Genomic DNA, 16332 nt, shown 5'->3' with positions numbered 1-16332 from the left:
TTTGCTCTTTGTAGGGTTGCCAACCTGCCAGGTTTGGCCTGGAGTATCCAGGAATTAAAGATTAATCTTTCATTAAAGATTATGTCATGTGATGAAATCTCCAGGAATACATCCAACCAAAATTGGCAATCCTAGCTCTGTGTTTCAATATGGCATTTACAAACTCCCTCACATAAGTGGTCCCAGCAGCAACCTGAAACTCAGATTATTTACTTTAATTAAAAGAATGGAGGGTTCAGTTGGCAGTATAACCAGGGCCAAGTGGTTAAAAATCAAGGATTAGGTCTGAAAAAATCAAATAAACGAAGACTAGTTTCTTTTTATTTGTCTTCTGATTGAGCCTTTAGGGTTCACATTGTCAAACTGTCACCCACAATCACAAGTGCTAAAAACTTTTTTTTTTTTTAATGAAAATTGAGGGTCCAGAGTAATCCTAAAATTCCAAGAACTGGAACCTTAGGACAAATACCTAATATTGCAAGACTCTAAATACAATCCAGAATTAACAATGCTGAGTTAACCCTCTCTGGTTAAAATCTGAGGTTCCTAGGAACCTTCATTGATGCTATTCCTTCTAGTGAATGGGCATGGTGTATTTAAGGAAAAATTGTTTTTATAAGATTATGAAATCTTAATTTTGCTGTGAAAGAAGTGTCTCTTTTTAAAAACCTTTTCATATTTTGTACCAAGCACATCAGCAAGTGAGGGCTAGTTCTGAAATGTTTAGGAAAAAACAAAATGGCATTTTGTAACTATCCATTGGCAAAAATGGCAAAAGATTTTCAAATATATGAGATTAAAAGATAATTTACCTCATAAAAATATAATTTGGGTCTTGGATGAGAGAGAAGAGAGCGCGTGCCAGAGCCCTGATGCATGCAAGCAATAATATTTAAAAAAACATAATGCCACTTACAAATCTCCCTCCCTTCCTCCACTTTCCTAATAGCACTTGCATGACATGTTTTTAATAGTTTACATATTTCTTAGGTGCCAACACCAAATAATGTAAATATATCATAATTCAACTTCTGACATTACATTTTGCTTTCTAGTCTAGCACAGTGTATTAGATAAAATAAACTTAAAATGATCAAATCTTTCTTAATTTTATTTAATAATGTTCTGAGACAGGAAAATTTGAGCCATGTGGAAAGCAGAGCTGTTAACAAACCAGTCTGGGGCTTTGTTAGTCAGCAGGGTTGACACATGAATATGTTACATATGATTATCATAAAATTATAGTTTGGAAATTGAACAGTCATGCTGCAGCATTTTAGACAGCACATTTATAATAAGCTGTAATAAAGTAAACATTTTGAATGGATATAAGAATAGGCATTACTTGCAATCACAAATGTATGTTCAATTGAAATGTTTTTGAAGCTCAATTTAACAAAGCAAACAAATTTCCTAGCAGTATTAACATAATTGTTTTCATTGTTGAATTTTGATTTGAAAGGGGGGGAGAAAAAACCTTTAAGCATGTACAACTAGCTGTTTAGAAGCTAAACAGAAGAAAAATAATATGGTTCAAAATGGCTAGCATTTGAAAGCTGCATATTAATAAGTAAAGGATGGATCTTAAAAGATTCCCTTGTAATTATTCTCTACTTTGGATTCTGATTTCAACTTCTTTTGATCACCTATGAGAACTGATTTGTACTTTTTTTGAGAGGAGCGCTATAATTTCAGGGAAGGTTTTAGAATTCAGCTGAGTGACGGACAGATGGAGTCTAAGGCCCCAGTCTTGAAAACACATATGCAAGGGAATAGTTTCCATGGGACTATTTGCATGCATAAAGTTACATGGATAAGTGTTTGCAGAATTGTGGTCTGATTCAGTAAAGGAAAAGGTTAGTTGACCTGTGGAAGCCATTTTTTTCTTTAGACTGCACAGAGAGTGACCTAGATCTTGCTGCAAGCACTGGTACAGGGATGCTCTTCTATGTTTACATACAGCAAAGGTAGTATTACTGCAGATAAGTAGGAGTCAGATAATTGTGTAGTCTCATAGGCCCTTTGCAAAATGTGCAAGGGAGAAATGCAATGAAGATAAAACCAGAATCATAAAAAATCAGTCACTCAGAGATACAGGAAAGATGAGAAGAGGATGCTCTTGGATAGGACACAGAAGAAAATATATGTATATTACATACACACAAAATACTTTAAAGGAACATCATTAAGGTTGATAAATCAAATACACAAAAGCTAGGAAAGGCCAGAAATAAGGTCGCTTGTGAAACCTCAGTACGGCCCCCTTGTCCATTCTGATACAGTTTAATTACACGACCACACACTATTTTTCCATGAGACCCCTGCTTCATTCAGTATGCAGAATGAACAGTGCTCCCTTAATGAGTGGCTACTAAATATTTTGTTTTCTCATTATTTGGTGTGTGGTTCCATGCTTTATTTACTGAACTCTGTTTACAACCTACTCTGAAGATAAAATTATTAATTTCCTCGTGGGCTTTTTTGTGGTACTCATCACTATAGTATCCAAGTGCTTCACAAACATTAATGACTTTACTTTCACAACACCTAGTGTGATGGGGGTGGGCTGGGTGGTATTATCTCCATTTTACAGAAGGGGATCCCAGGCACTGAGAAATTAAGGTCAGAAGTTTGCACTAATTCTGAGTGCCCAATTTGAAATGTCTGAGACCGAATTTTTCAGAGTACTTAGCATTTCATAGCACTTTTTATGTTCAAAGCATGGTGTCCATTGCCTGAAGTTGCAGCTGTGAGTGCTTAGCACTTGCGCAAATCAGACCCTAGGATCTCAAGTCAGGAACACACAATTAGTGACCCTCTGTGAAAAGTTTGGCTTAAGTGACTTGACTAGCATTACATAGGAACTTGGTTGCACAGGTGGAAATAGAATGGAGTTCCCCTGGGCAGCATTCAGTTGTCTCAGCCATGAGACTGTGACCATCCTTTCTCTTCTTTCAATCCCCTGTTTCATTTATCACACACCTTCCATCTACAACAAAGGAGGCAGGGGTTCTACACACCACAGTGTCTTTCATTACGGGCATGTCTACACTTAAAATGCTACAATGGCACATTGCAGAACTTCAGTGTAGACACTGCCTGTGCTGACAAGAGGGGTTCTCCCACTGGCATATGTAATCTGCCTCCCTGAGAAGCAGTACTCTAGGTCAATGAAAGAATTCTTCCGTTGACATAGCACTGTCTGCACTGAGGGAGTAGGTCGACTTAATAACACCACTCGGGGTGTGGATATTTCCATCCCTGACCAACATAGTTAAGCTGACTTAACTTTCTAGTGTAGACCAGGCCTTATTTTCATAGCAGGGCCATCCTGTGCACTGATTGAGGCAGGGATCCTGTGGGAAAAAATAGTATGTGATTACGTAATTACTGTATCATATTCACACAAGGGGGCTAAATTAAGGGGGTTGCTTCCTGATCTCAGTTCCAGTGCCTGGCCCTATTTCATAGCAGCCCAGGTTGTTATTGCCCTGCTCAGGTTCACTGTGGATGGAATCTGAGGAATTTAGCTGCAAACCCCTAACTAGTCGCTAATGAGCATGTGAAAACTGGATATTTTCAAAGGCTTATTAGTTGGCCAAATTTGGGCAGATTTTCATAGGGTCAGCAAAGGAACATCTGTGAACAAAAGCAATCCTCTGCTAAATTTCACAGTCCTGCTCCAAAGCAAGGGATCTTCTCAAAGAAAAGGACACCAAATTTTTTTAATATAGGCAAAAGATATTTTTCCCTATGTCCCTTTTTGGAAGCAGCAAAACTATTTTGGCTGAAATTTTCCCAAAACATTCAGCCTGAGGCAGACATCCAGTATGGAAAATTACATCCCAAATGGTTGAAGTTTAGGAAAGTTGTAAGCAACTGAAAACAGAGTCTTTACAATGGGAAGTGTCAGGCAGTCTTATAATAGACAGTGCAGTCAGCCCTGTGATACACAGAAAAGGAGAGGGGGAGAGGGAGGAAGAACTAAAAGCAAGGGAGACAGCACATTCGTGTTACTATACTTTTGCAAAAATTTGCTTTTGATGCTGGACAGTCTTTCATTCTTTGCTTGCTTGAGCTTTGCCTGTATGTATCTATTTATGCTTTTCCTCATACTGAAGTCATTGGCAAATGAGAGGCGAGAAGCTACATCCTTGTTTGAAACCAGTATCTAGGTTAAACTATTTGCTCATTTGCATTTACATTAACTGTGCAAGCTGTACTTTGATATAAAGGCTTGTGATTATGTTAATTATTTTTCTGGCATACCATAATACTTCAAGTTGTTGCAGATTTAATTGCAATGAAATCTGTCAAATGCTTTCTTAAAATCAATTGGGTTTATGATGAATAGTTTTTGCAATTCATTACTCTCTTCTATGATTACTCTTAGGCTGAAAGTCTATTCCCTCATCAACTTCCAAGTTGAAATCCAGCCTGCTCTTCTCTTAGGTCAGGTCTATACTCTCAGCTTAAATCAGCATAACTGCATCACTCAGGGGTGTGAAAAACCCACGCCCCGGAGCAACACAATTATACCAACCATTGTTCTGGAGGGTTTTCCTGGTTCTATACTTTATTAAAAAAATCAGTGATTTAATCAGTGGTAATGGTCTCATCACCAGCTTCCGGCATTTTCCTGGGGACTTGCGGTTCATATTCAGCTTTCCCAGGATTTCATTTTTTTGTCATTTGAAATGTTACAATGTGCTGCTATGGGTTTTTAATGTCTTTGTAAAAGTCAAGTTTCTTGTGGTATTGATCTGTTTAGCACCTCTTAAAAGTGCTGTGCTCATCACTCTTTGTTCTTTTCCTGTTGTTAAGGTCTGATCTTGTGTCCTGGGGTACACTCACCATGAGGGTGCTGCCTTCTGGCTGCTCTGGGATTACCTCCGCCTAGTCTGATATCCTTTTCCTGTCTCTCGTTTGTGCTGCAGCCTGCCTCTCTCACTCACTCTCTCTCTGCAGCTCGGGGTGCTGTCTCTTTTTGTGACTCAGTTGCTACCTCTTTGTGGCTTGGCCCTCCAGCTAGGTAACTATGTGTTTTCCCCGTTCCAAGGTCCAACTCCCATTCGATGATTTTCTCAGGCTGTTTTCTTGTCCACTGCCCACTCTGTGCCACTTCCCCAGTGGCTGGTAGGGGAACTTGGGCCCACCCACTATTCCAGATTTCAACTCAGGGACCCTCTAATCAGTGACCAGGGTCTGCAACATCCCATCTTGCTACCATTTCCCCGAGCCTTTTCCTATTCTGCCTCTCATGTTTCCATTCCACTACTTTCTGAGAAAACCCTTCCTTCAGGGCCTGCATCCCTAGGGTTTCTACTATCCAACTGGGTTTCCTCCTTTTCCTCTCTAAAGCACAGAGAGTGACTGCAGTCTTTCTCACTGAAGCCCCCTTCTTGCTCTCTACTTCCTGTTTTTTACCAGCTTAGCCTGCCCTTGCCTAGCTGGACTTCATCATAAGCTAAAAGCTTATCAGCCCTGACTGTTCTCCAAATGCAGCTTATCATAGGAGTCACTGGCCCTTTCTCTCTACTCAGGCCTGGTGTGGGGTAGGACCCCATTACACACCCTCCCCCTCAACCCTATAACCCTTAGGGGTATGATGCCTTTTCCCTGAGAGTTATTGGAACTGGGCCCACAGGCCATCCCTTTCCAGCTCCAGGTCCCCCACTATAGGAAGAAGTCTACTCTTTTCCTCCATGGTGTCTCGAAACTTTCCTGCTGGAATTCTGACTCTTGGGAAGCCATTTTCAAGGCTTACTCAGCAGCTACCAACCTCCCTTGTAGCTTTTGCCCTGGCTCCACAGACTCTCCCCAAGTCTGAGTTCCCACTGTATTCTGATTACCCTCTATATTTGTCCCCAAATCCTTTAAGTTTGTCTTTGGATGACTTTGTTCCCTCCAATTTCTCCTCATCCTCTATCTTCACAGCACCCTTGGCCTTCTCTACAACTTATGTGCCCACGCTATGGGCCTCTGGCTCTTTCTTCCATTTCTGTCTTTACCTGTTGCCCTTTTCATGGCTAGTTTCCCTTGTCTTGTGAGGGCACTGCACCCACACAAGTCCCCATCTCCCACAGGAAAAAAACAAGTACCTTTTTTTTCAGCAGGTGGGACTTGTTTCGGCTTTCCTAGATCTTTTGCTTCAGAGTAAGCTTTCTTGTCCTGATGTACATAGGGGCAGTCCCTTTTCAAGTATCCCCCCTGCCCACAGGCGTAACATTCATAAAATCATAGAATATCAGGGTTGGGAGGGACCTCAGGAGGTCATCTAGTCCAATCCCCTGCTCAAAGCAAGACCAGTCCCTAACTAAATCATCCCAGCCATGGCTCTGTCAAGCCTGACCTTAAAAACCTCTGAGGAAGGAGATTCCACCACCACCTTGGGTAACCCATTCCAGTGGCCCTGGAGCATTTTTTTCTGCTCCCAGCTTCTTCGGCCCCTGCTCCCTCCTTGTCACGGGATCCTAAACAAATATTGCTGCTGTTCAGCCAGCTTCATTAAATATGCTTGCAGATCTAATTGTTCCTCCCATTGCTTCTATTGATTCTGCAGGACCTGCATAAGTAGTGCGTGGGTCCTCATGGATTGTTTTATATCTCCCATAAATACAAGTGAAAACTCTTGAGGGCCATCTTGAAAGTGTATATTGGTCTTCTCCATGAAGCGTTTGCATTCTCTTTCCTTCTGAACATCACTACTATGGCATCTCTCACTCCCCTGTATCGAGGTGACTGCCTTGCCTGCATTCTCCACCAAATCATCACTGCTAGGGCGTCTCCTCCTGGCTGATTTGGGGATTAGCTCTGCCAGGTCTGATTCCCCTTTGTTTTATACTGTTTTTTGCTGCTGCTTGTTCTAGAGGTGTTTTTTGAGGAGTCTGTCTGTTTTGACTTGTTTCCTTTCTATCACACAGTTTAACACATCCTCACTTATCCAAACTTTAGGTGTGCTTATCTGGATGCCAACTAGAGTTAATGAGGCATCTGTGATTCTGTAATACAACTGTCCATGTTGACTTTTTGTGGTGGATCTAAGTCTTTTAGAGTGTGAAATCTGTTCTTCAGTACAGTTTAGAATAGCTGCAGTATATAGATGGTCTGTCTCATTCCTGGTGACTCCATCTGGGGATTTCCAAGTTACTCGTTGGATATCTTTGTGTGGGAATAATATTCCGCCCAATTATGAAATCTGCTACTGGCACAGTTCTATCAGTCGTTCACCATTTCGATTTTGGGTACGTAAGCCCATTTGTGCATTGTTTTCTGCCTCCATTGTTGTCATCCCGAACTTTGTCATTGAAGTCCCTCCATTATTACAGAGATATCTGTCAAAGAATTGCCAGAGTTTGTAGCCAATTGTAGAATTGATTTTTGATCTAATTGTGGTGGTTGTCTGCACAATATTGATAATTGTCATGTTTGAAATCTAGTTTGGAGCAATTTTCTGATAATTGGTAACCCAGTCTGAATGATTTTTTTTTCTGCTTTGAAAGTCATAATTAATGGCACTCTGAGTGAAAATCAGCTTACCTTCTTGAATATTTTATTACCTTATTTTCACTTTTCTATCTTTTTATTAGCTCGTGGCCATCACCATTCGCTTATTCCAGAGATTTTAAGATTATATTCATCCATTTTTTTCATTTCTGCACAGCTTTTGTTGTTGTAGCCATTATTCTAATATTCTAGAAACCCACTTTCATAGTTTGTTTCTAGAATCTTGGCTTCCTGTTGGCTTTCCAAAACTTGTTATTTCTGCCAAGACGGAGTCCATTAATTTGACATACTGTTTCTGGAATGGCTGCTTTGTATTTCTAAATGTTAAATTTTTGACAATAATAAGTTGTTGACTTATCATTCAATCCCCAACCTGGAGGACTAGTGGACTGCTTTTCATTTGGTTCCTTTGATCTGCCTAGTTTGGGTGACCCTATCAGGAGTAAAAATATCCTGACAGCATAGCTTTTACACACAATCTCATGCCAGGTATAAGTACTGTCCTCCAAACATTCCAGTCACTTTTGTCCACTTGCAGCAGGGGAAGCTGAGGATCAGGGTGATATGGACTGTTCTTTGAACTCTGAATAATCAGAGAACTCTTTTGATGCCACAGTGGAGGAACACCAAGGTGATGGCTCCACAGTGGCAGATCTTACCTTTTTAAATTTTTACAGACGTTGTCCAGGACACCTGCTTTTGAGATGAAACCAGTCCAGGAATCTACAAGGACCATGAGTGAGAGTTGCCTGGACTAGGAACTCCAGTCTGTTAGGGTTACCTTTTTGTTACATCCTGTTTAAATCATCTGGTGAAGATGTGGCAGACCCCATGATGCAACCACTTCCGAGTGTCAAAAGTGATCAAGAAAAAATATGCCCTCAAAGATGCCTCTGACCTCTACTGTCCTGTGAGAGTTTCGTGGCAGAGATGGCCATGGCTACAGGGAAGATGAGCCATACTTGGAATACTGTGTTCTAGATCCCTGAACTGTGGTGCTTGGATTATTCAGACAAAGGGTGCATCAGTCTACGTCCTCAAACCTTTCCATCGTGAACTATCAGGCTTTCATATCTAAAGTTAAGGTGCCGATATGGAAGAAGGCCTCTACCCTGATTGATTGATTTTATTAAGAGAGACACTAGGCCTTTGAGAAGCTAGTCTGTGAGAACATGGACCTAGCCCAGCATCAGGTTCTGGTGACCTCTGATGCAGGTGAAACTTTTGGAGGCATAGATGCCTGTAGGTCTGATTGGCTGCAGGTATTATTTCCACTAGGGGTCCCTGAAAAGCTCTTCCCTTGCACTACAGAGAACTTTTTAGGGCAGTCTTATTTGGTGAGGAAAATAGAGACAAAGGCCACACTCTGTGCATTTGGACCTGTGATTCATTCGATGGATCCCGCCTTCAGGTCAGAGAAGGAAAAGGCTCCACCACACAAGCTAGTTTTAGCGTTAATGACTAGCTTCAAAGGAGGTCACCTTACATATAGTGTGCTCAACCTTAACAACACCAGAAACCAAATGATCTTAACCACTCTTTCAACATGCACCAGAAATAGAAGGGGTTTTGAAAGGTTCCAGATCATTTAACTGGCTTTGCCATTAACAGTAGTTTACTGGGACCTCTTTGGTATTTTACAACCCTTGGTCTTTTGTCACCTTAGACACATAGATCCTGATTGTTCAGAAGGTACTATAAGATCTGGTTTACAGAAAACTCTCCAGATTGCTACAGGAAATGTACTTCCTCCTGGCAAAGAAATACCAAGCTTATGCCACCAACCAAAAGAAAGGGAAGGGATTTTATTTGTTATTTCCTGGTAGTCTGAAAGACAGGCGGTGTCTAGCCCATCCTAAGTCTCAGAAAGCTGAATCAATATTTGAAGATGGGAAATAAAGGTAAAATGGTGATGAAATGGACAATACCATATGCTAAGTGATTCCAGTTCTTGTGATTTTTATTGCAAGTCTCACAATATTTGGTGTTTTTCTTAAAGCACCAGCACCTAGAGAAATGTGATTAGGTGAGAATCTCTACTTTCATTAAAAAATGGTTTCTAGCACTCATGGTTGTGAAGAAGAGCATGTTTTTAATCTTATGACTAAGAAAATAACCTTGAATTTACTGTTTTTAAAAATCTCATGATTTTGAGGGGCATGACTCAGGATTTTTCAATTCTTGGTATTGGCCATGCTGTATATAGTAAAAACAAGATTTTCAGAATGTATGTAAAATATTATTTTAACCTGTTAATGTTCCTTTAAAGGCGTCAGATCATTCATTTTATTTCCTATAAACAAGAGATAATGTGTAGTCATTATCAGTAAACAGCTTCACTATTGAATAAACATTTCAACTTCATTTGCTTTTACCCAACCTGACAGCTGTTTATTGTCTAATATGCTTCTTAAAACTACACACCATCAGTTCTCGTAACTGTAGTAAAATAATATAACAGCAGTGGTAACCAATTTAGCACATCTTTATTTTTGAGAAAACAGTCCTTTTAACATGCATTTTAAATATGATTTCATTATATTATGAAACTTTGGTGAACAGAAAATATGTAATATTTTATTTAACTGGTTCACTTTTTTATCAACTGAAATGTTTGACGCTTTTAGGTGCAATAAAAGCTCATTGTATGAACAGGCTTGAGTATATTTTTAAAACCTTATTTTATATTCATGTATATTTTGGTATTTCACTTGAAAAACTATATTCTTTAAAATGGTATTTACAATCTAAATTATATACTTTCAGAGAAGACACAGACATTTTATATTTACCATAGTGTATAACCTATGACATTAGAGCTGACTTTTGGGACCCACAAAGTCTGCTATTACAAGTGCCCCTGCCTTATTTAAATTTACACCAGTTGCTAGGGTTGAATATTTATATTTGATATCTCCTGGATATCATAGGTTATTCATTGTCTGCTACTTACTCCCTGCAGCTGCCCAGATCTAGACTTTGATGTCTTTGAAAATCATCACACATCTCTTTGATTTTGGGGAAGACCCGCCATCATTTTGTGGCTAATGGAGCAGTAAGCCCACTGCAAGCTTCCTTCAAATTGGCTGCCTGCAGCTGAGCTAACTTATGCTTAAGCAACCTTACGACCTCTGGCCACAAGGAGGGATAGTTCAATAGCATGAGGGGACAGGAGATTCAAGAGGACAAAGCACAGGATGTAGAGCAAGGGACTCTCAGGTTCCAATCCAGGCTCTGCCACTGACTCTCTTTGTGTCCTTTGTCAGGTTGCTTAAATGTTCCATGTGAGTTTCCTTATATGTAAATCATGCATGATAATACTTTCTCATATTCCTCCCACTATCTGAATGATATAGTTCACCAAAATGGGGTGGTACCACCACATCAAGTTTGGTAGTGGTGGAGAAACCAGGATTTGAGGCTGCATTAGTTCTGCCCTGCCTCACTGAAGGGGTCACCAACTGTAAAGGCAAAAGTTGGTCTGCATATTTCCCACCTCATCCGCTGTGCTGTCATCGAAGCCTGAACACAGCCAAAATCTTCCAGTGAATGAGGTGCTCACATCTCTCAGATTCTTTGGACAATTGTCCCTTGAAAACTTGGTTAAATGTTTCAAGAATGCCCTGACCCCAGCACTAGCTGCTGGGTTCCATTTCTCCTGAAGCAGAAATCTGGGGACGACCTGAAGGGTCTCACTCTCCTTCAGAGAGTTATTCAGTTAATTTTGGACGTACGCTAAAGAGCTATCTTTCTCACTTTGTCCATAGTAGTGTGATCTGGGTGGAGAAGAATCACTTATATTTGCAGTGAGGAGGGGATTGTTCCACAGGCATACCTAAAAGTGCTAAGACAGGCTCTATATGGCAAAATATGACAGCTTTTCTGCAGTTCAGCTAATGAACTGTGAGTGAATATTATTAACGTGTCTATTTGTTCATTTACATAGGAAAACAATAGTGTTCACATCGTGTATGTTTTTTCTTACAAAGAAGCAGATGCCTCTTGGAAAACGGTATTTTTTAACTGTTCTGCCTGTATAGTCAGTAATATGGAATAAGAAAAATAAAACAAAGAAATTACATGATAAAAAAACTTTTATTTCTTAAGAATTCAGCTGCTGCTCCTGCTTATTCCTCTGTGGAAATCATAATCTTCAGTCTCTAACATCACAGGCATTTCTACTGGGATATCACAAATCAGATGATGACTTAAGGCAAGGAATAAGCAACAGAAAAAACGTTTTTTTAGTCATGCAGATGTTTTTGGTAATGAAGAATGAGGGGAAAAGTACAAAGACAAAATATGAACAAAAAAGTATTTCTAAATAGAATTTCTAAACTGTTTTCTTGGCAGCCTCACTGTCTCCTTAAAGTAGATTGTTTTCCTAAAAAATGATTTGTCATAATTGCATTGAATACAGAACTCAATGAAGTATTTAACCTCATGTGTTTCTTGTTGTGATGTAAAATTTTATCTACATTTTTTACACAAAAAAACCCCCTAAAAATTAGAAAACTGGAAAAAATAGATGTTGGTAATTTAAAAAAAAAATCATAACTTTTACATTTTAATCAAAAGTCTGAATATTTGCTTAACTGCTTTAAAATATAAAATAAACAATGATTTTTCAATAACTAAATTACATACAATAGCAACTTTGCAGTGATCCTCTCATCTCACAAACTAAGCAGGGCTGGATTACTATTTGGATGACACCATGTAAAAATTGTAGGGAACGATGTGCTGATTCAGTAAGGTGAAATTCTCCCTGACTCATTACTGAATCTGTGCTCTAGCATGGTACCAAGAGGCACTGCACGGCTACAGGTGCTCTTTTGAATGAGATGTAAAACAGAAATTTTGACCGTTTGTAGTCATCACAGATACCGTGGCAGTGTTCAGAGCAGTAGAAATAATTACTGTCTGGTTACCTAAATGTTTTACCTTCTGTATTTTCAGTTGGATACATTATTTTTCATGTCCTAAATTGCTGTGTAATGTTGCTGTGTGTACTTCACCTCAGAAATGGCTGCATTGCAGTGGTAGATGGAAGTAATTATTATGTGTAGTTGATATTTCAGTTTCTTTCCTACTTCAGGTTCCATTTGCACAAAAGCAATACATAAATGCTTGATGCTATTGTTTTTGTAAAGGGAAGCGCTCTTCTGTATTAAAGGAATACAGTAGATAGTGCAGGTAGTGGGGAAGCTTTTCATCATAACGAAAGGAAAAAGTTAAGCTTTTTAATTCCATATGAGCTAATAGGATTACCTTAAATTTGCTAAACTTTAAAGGAATCTATTTACTCCATGACACTGATTCATGTGGTATTGTGGGATCCAAATTTCCATTCGCTGTCTGAAAATATTCTAGGGAACAAATGGTTGATTAAGGGAGGCTCCATGGAGTCCTTAGTTTGATGGAAACTTCCAAATTTGAGGCCACTGAGCATTGGGTTCCAAACAGGTCCAGTTCAAACAAATTTGGAGTCCCCTGCAAAGCTATTCAATTGGGAACCGATGTGCCAGGACCAAGATTCAGTATGTGATCACCTGTCCTCCATACCCGTACCTATTCCCAATCCATATATAGTGCCAGGTGAGTTCACTTTGCATTGGAATATGGACTATGAAATATGTATAAATTGAGGTTTGTGATTGTGGGGACAGTTACAAAAATAGTGGATGGGGGTTTTCTGTTCACGGGGGAAGGAGAGCTTGTAGTCTGTCCCAGTTTGGTCTGGGATGGAGGGAGAAACATACTGACTATCCCCCCCGCCCCCAAAGAAGGACTTTGTTGGCATCAAGCTGCACTAGAATGGGTGAGGTGGCCCCATAATCTGGCAGACCTGTATGGCTGCAGCAGGTTTGGAAGCATTGTCAGAATTGGCTCTGGTTCCACAGATTTGTCATCACTGGGATAAGAGAACCAGCAGCTCATACAGGGAATCTCACTGCTGAGCAAATTGTTCAGCACTCAACCCCAAGTCCTCTCATAGCTGAGACATCTTCTGCCTTGTCTCATCCAGCACAAACTGGAAGAAACAACTGCCAAAACTCGCTTTCAAGAAATGGAATGATGAGTTTCTCAGATTTCCTCTACAATATGTAGAGGTGGGAGTGGGGAAAGGATGGAGAAACACAAAGCCAAGATGGAAGAATGGAGAGAGACTTCTCTGAGGCAGGATGTGTAATATGTCATTCTGTTTTTCACTAGGAGGGAAGTTTAATCTCTCACTCCCAACTGCTAGGAAAGAGCTTGGTAAAGAAGGGATTTTGGTGAGGGATGAGTTACATTTTGGTGGCTCCCAGACCACATTTAATCTTAATCACCACTTCAGGAAATGGTTATGAGTGATACATGTAGTGATTGTGGCAGATTGACAATATCTAAAACAGCCTTTGGGGGTATTTTGTATTAGAATTGCAATTGTGTATGTGGTATTGTGGCATTTTATGTATCTTCTCTAGCAGGTAGTGCAGAGGCTAATGAACTTCATCTGTCATCTGCCTTTGAAGCCTTCTCCCTGGAGATATACACATACACTAGGTCAGACTGGATTCCCAGGGGCAGAGAGGAAAAGAAAGGGTTTTGGAATGAAAAGTCTGGATTTAAATGCACAGGACCCCTAGTCCAGGGAGGGCCCCAATCCTTAAAGTATAGTTGGAAGGACTGGGCCTGCCAGAATCCATATTAGCGTGAACTCTGGTAAGCTTCTTAGCATGCAAAAAGGTTCTTTTTTAGTATATTTTCTCTGTAATGCTTGTACCTGAAGAATAAAATAGGTTGGAGAGGACTTTGAGGTACCTTATATCTGCAGAAATCACTCTGTTATCATTCTCTGAAGAAAAAGCAAGCAGATCTGTTTAGGCAGACTGTCTTTGCTGGGAAATACACAGTGAAGACAGGGAACTGCAGCCTGGAAATACCCTGGTCAAAAGGGAGTGAGAGGTAGATCTCCCCACCCAATAGAGGCAACAGCTGGAGAGCTGGAACCTGAGAGCTGGATGGCTGAGGTGCAGTTGCCCTGAACTGTGACATATTTTCAGCAAAGCTTGTTTACAGTGATTACTAAGGAATTGTTCTGTGACCTTTTCAGTCCTCTCCAAACACATACATATTGAGAAGCCTACAATGATTGTGGTACACTGGTGTTTTCAGCATTGTTAATGCTGAACGTGTATGTTGTGCTCAGAGTACTTTCTGTACTCTTGATAAAATGTTCTACAGCTTCTAAAAGAAAATGTGCCTACACATTAAGACAGGTGCTTTTACAAGACCAAGGTCATTTAATTGGGGAATGGTAACTGCTATGTTCCTTATATGGTAAGATAATTGCTATAACTTGTGAAGACTATGATCAGCAGTTTCTAAAAGCATTTAGCTCAGTGCATTAGCAGGTATTTGCATTTTCTGGAAAGATCCATCTTCCAGATTGCTAATGAGTGGCCAAGCAAGCATACAGAGAGTTAATAATACTGCTTAATTGCCACAGTCACATAGAGCAACCACATAATTTATTGCTATTCTGAGCCTCTGAACACTAGAAGAATGATAAACTATATGACAAAGGCTTATTGAGATTGCTAGTTAGTGAAAGTCACTGGCTAGAGTTGAATATCTCTCTGCTTCTAGCAGGTGATTCTTCTAACAGCATTTTCCTGCTTCATCAGGAAAAAAGGACATATAAATATTTTTTTCCCTTGGCAGCTATTGTCAAAGTAATATACTTTCCAAATAATTACACAGCCAAAAGTTTCTTCCTGTATTTAAACATCCACAGTGGACTAGAAAAGGATGTTGTGTTTTCCTGAACACACCTAATGAAACATAAATGTTAAGTGAGTCTGTGTTACTTGAACATCTGGTTGGAATATAGCTTTTAACACATGTATAGTGAACTAAGATACCGTATAAGGAAATGTGCTAAAAAGGGAAAGACAGGCAAATTAGGGGATGAGTTAATCTTGCAAACAGGATAGGAGATGTCTCCCCTAAGCCATGTGACCACCAACGATCACAAAGTGCGTTGTAGCGGTTAAATGGCTTTTAAAAATATCTGTAGCGAGCAGAAGGATTACTTCTTTTTAAAAAAGAAATACATGAATTTATGATAAAAAACTGATGAAAAAAACTGAATTTTTTTATGTTAAAGTCTCTTGACTTGAGTGGCTTAAATTAAGCAGGTTAGCTAAATTGTCTCATAGTGTCACTTTTACTTGACAAGTAAAATCCCAGAGCTCCCTTTCCTGAAATTAATAGTAATGTTCAGAATAAATGCTGAACAAAATGTGATGGTTGCATTTTTAGCAACTTGAAGGTTAGACCTGTCCTATTTTGCAAGTGGGGTAATCCACAAAGGTTTGGGGCTCATATTGGCAGATTAATTGCCTTTATCTAGAAATTAGTCCAAAATATGTTTGAGAGTATTCACTGCACACCCAACTAATTGTTCCAAAGACTTTCCTGGCCTTCTTGAAAATCTGTATCCCTGAACAGTAGTAAATTCTTGTGTCAGCACTGGTAAGTGGATCGACAGTAGAAATGCAAATTTCTGCTAATGAAATAACCAATCCTCTTTAGTGTAAGGAAAAGTAATTACTCATAAAAGACTGCATCACAGTTGTGACATTACCTTGACTAGCATTTGATCTGAAATCTGTAACAGAGCTAAACATAAAACTAGCAGTTAAATACAGATTCATACATACAAAGAGGCTTTTTGGAACAAACTGAAGTATATTGGGAAATAGTTGCTAAAGCATTAGCTAAAGTTCTCAAGTTGCCATGGTTACTTGGGAATTTTGCATTTTATCATAGGTTAAG

At 39.6% G+C, this 16332-nt stretch overlaps 1 protein-coding gene across 6 annotated transcripts in view; it reads left to right on the top strand.

Annotated features, from left to right (window-relative positions):
* RNGTT (RNA guanylyltransferase and 5'-phosphatase) overlaps window positions 1-16332 on the top strand; it is a 425454-nt gene that overhangs the window by 368859 nt on the left and 40263 nt on the right. The window contains exon 15 of one of the 6 annotated variants that reach the window (XM_030555915.1): window positions 8184-8288. The exons of the other annotated variants lie outside the window; for them this stretch is intronic. Coding sequence (XP_030411775.1) covers window positions 8184-8264 — 81 coding nt within the window. The 3' untranslated portion in view covers window positions 8265-8288. Of the gene's footprint in view, window positions 1-8183; window positions 8289-16332 lie in introns of those variants that run through there. 6 annotated transcript variants of the gene reach the window in all.

The sequence above is a fragment of the Gopherus evgoodei genome, chromosome 3 (genome assembly GCF_007399415.2).
Source record: "Gopherus evgoodei ecotype Sinaloan lineage chromosome 3, rGopEvg1_v1.p, whole genome shotgun sequence".
Classification (NCBI taxonomy): domain Eukaryota; kingdom Metazoa; phylum Chordata; order Testudines; family Testudinidae; genus Gopherus; species Gopherus evgoodei.
The sequence above is the reverse complement of the archived record's forward strand: the minus strand, read 5'-3'. Positions and strand labels throughout refer to the sequence as shown.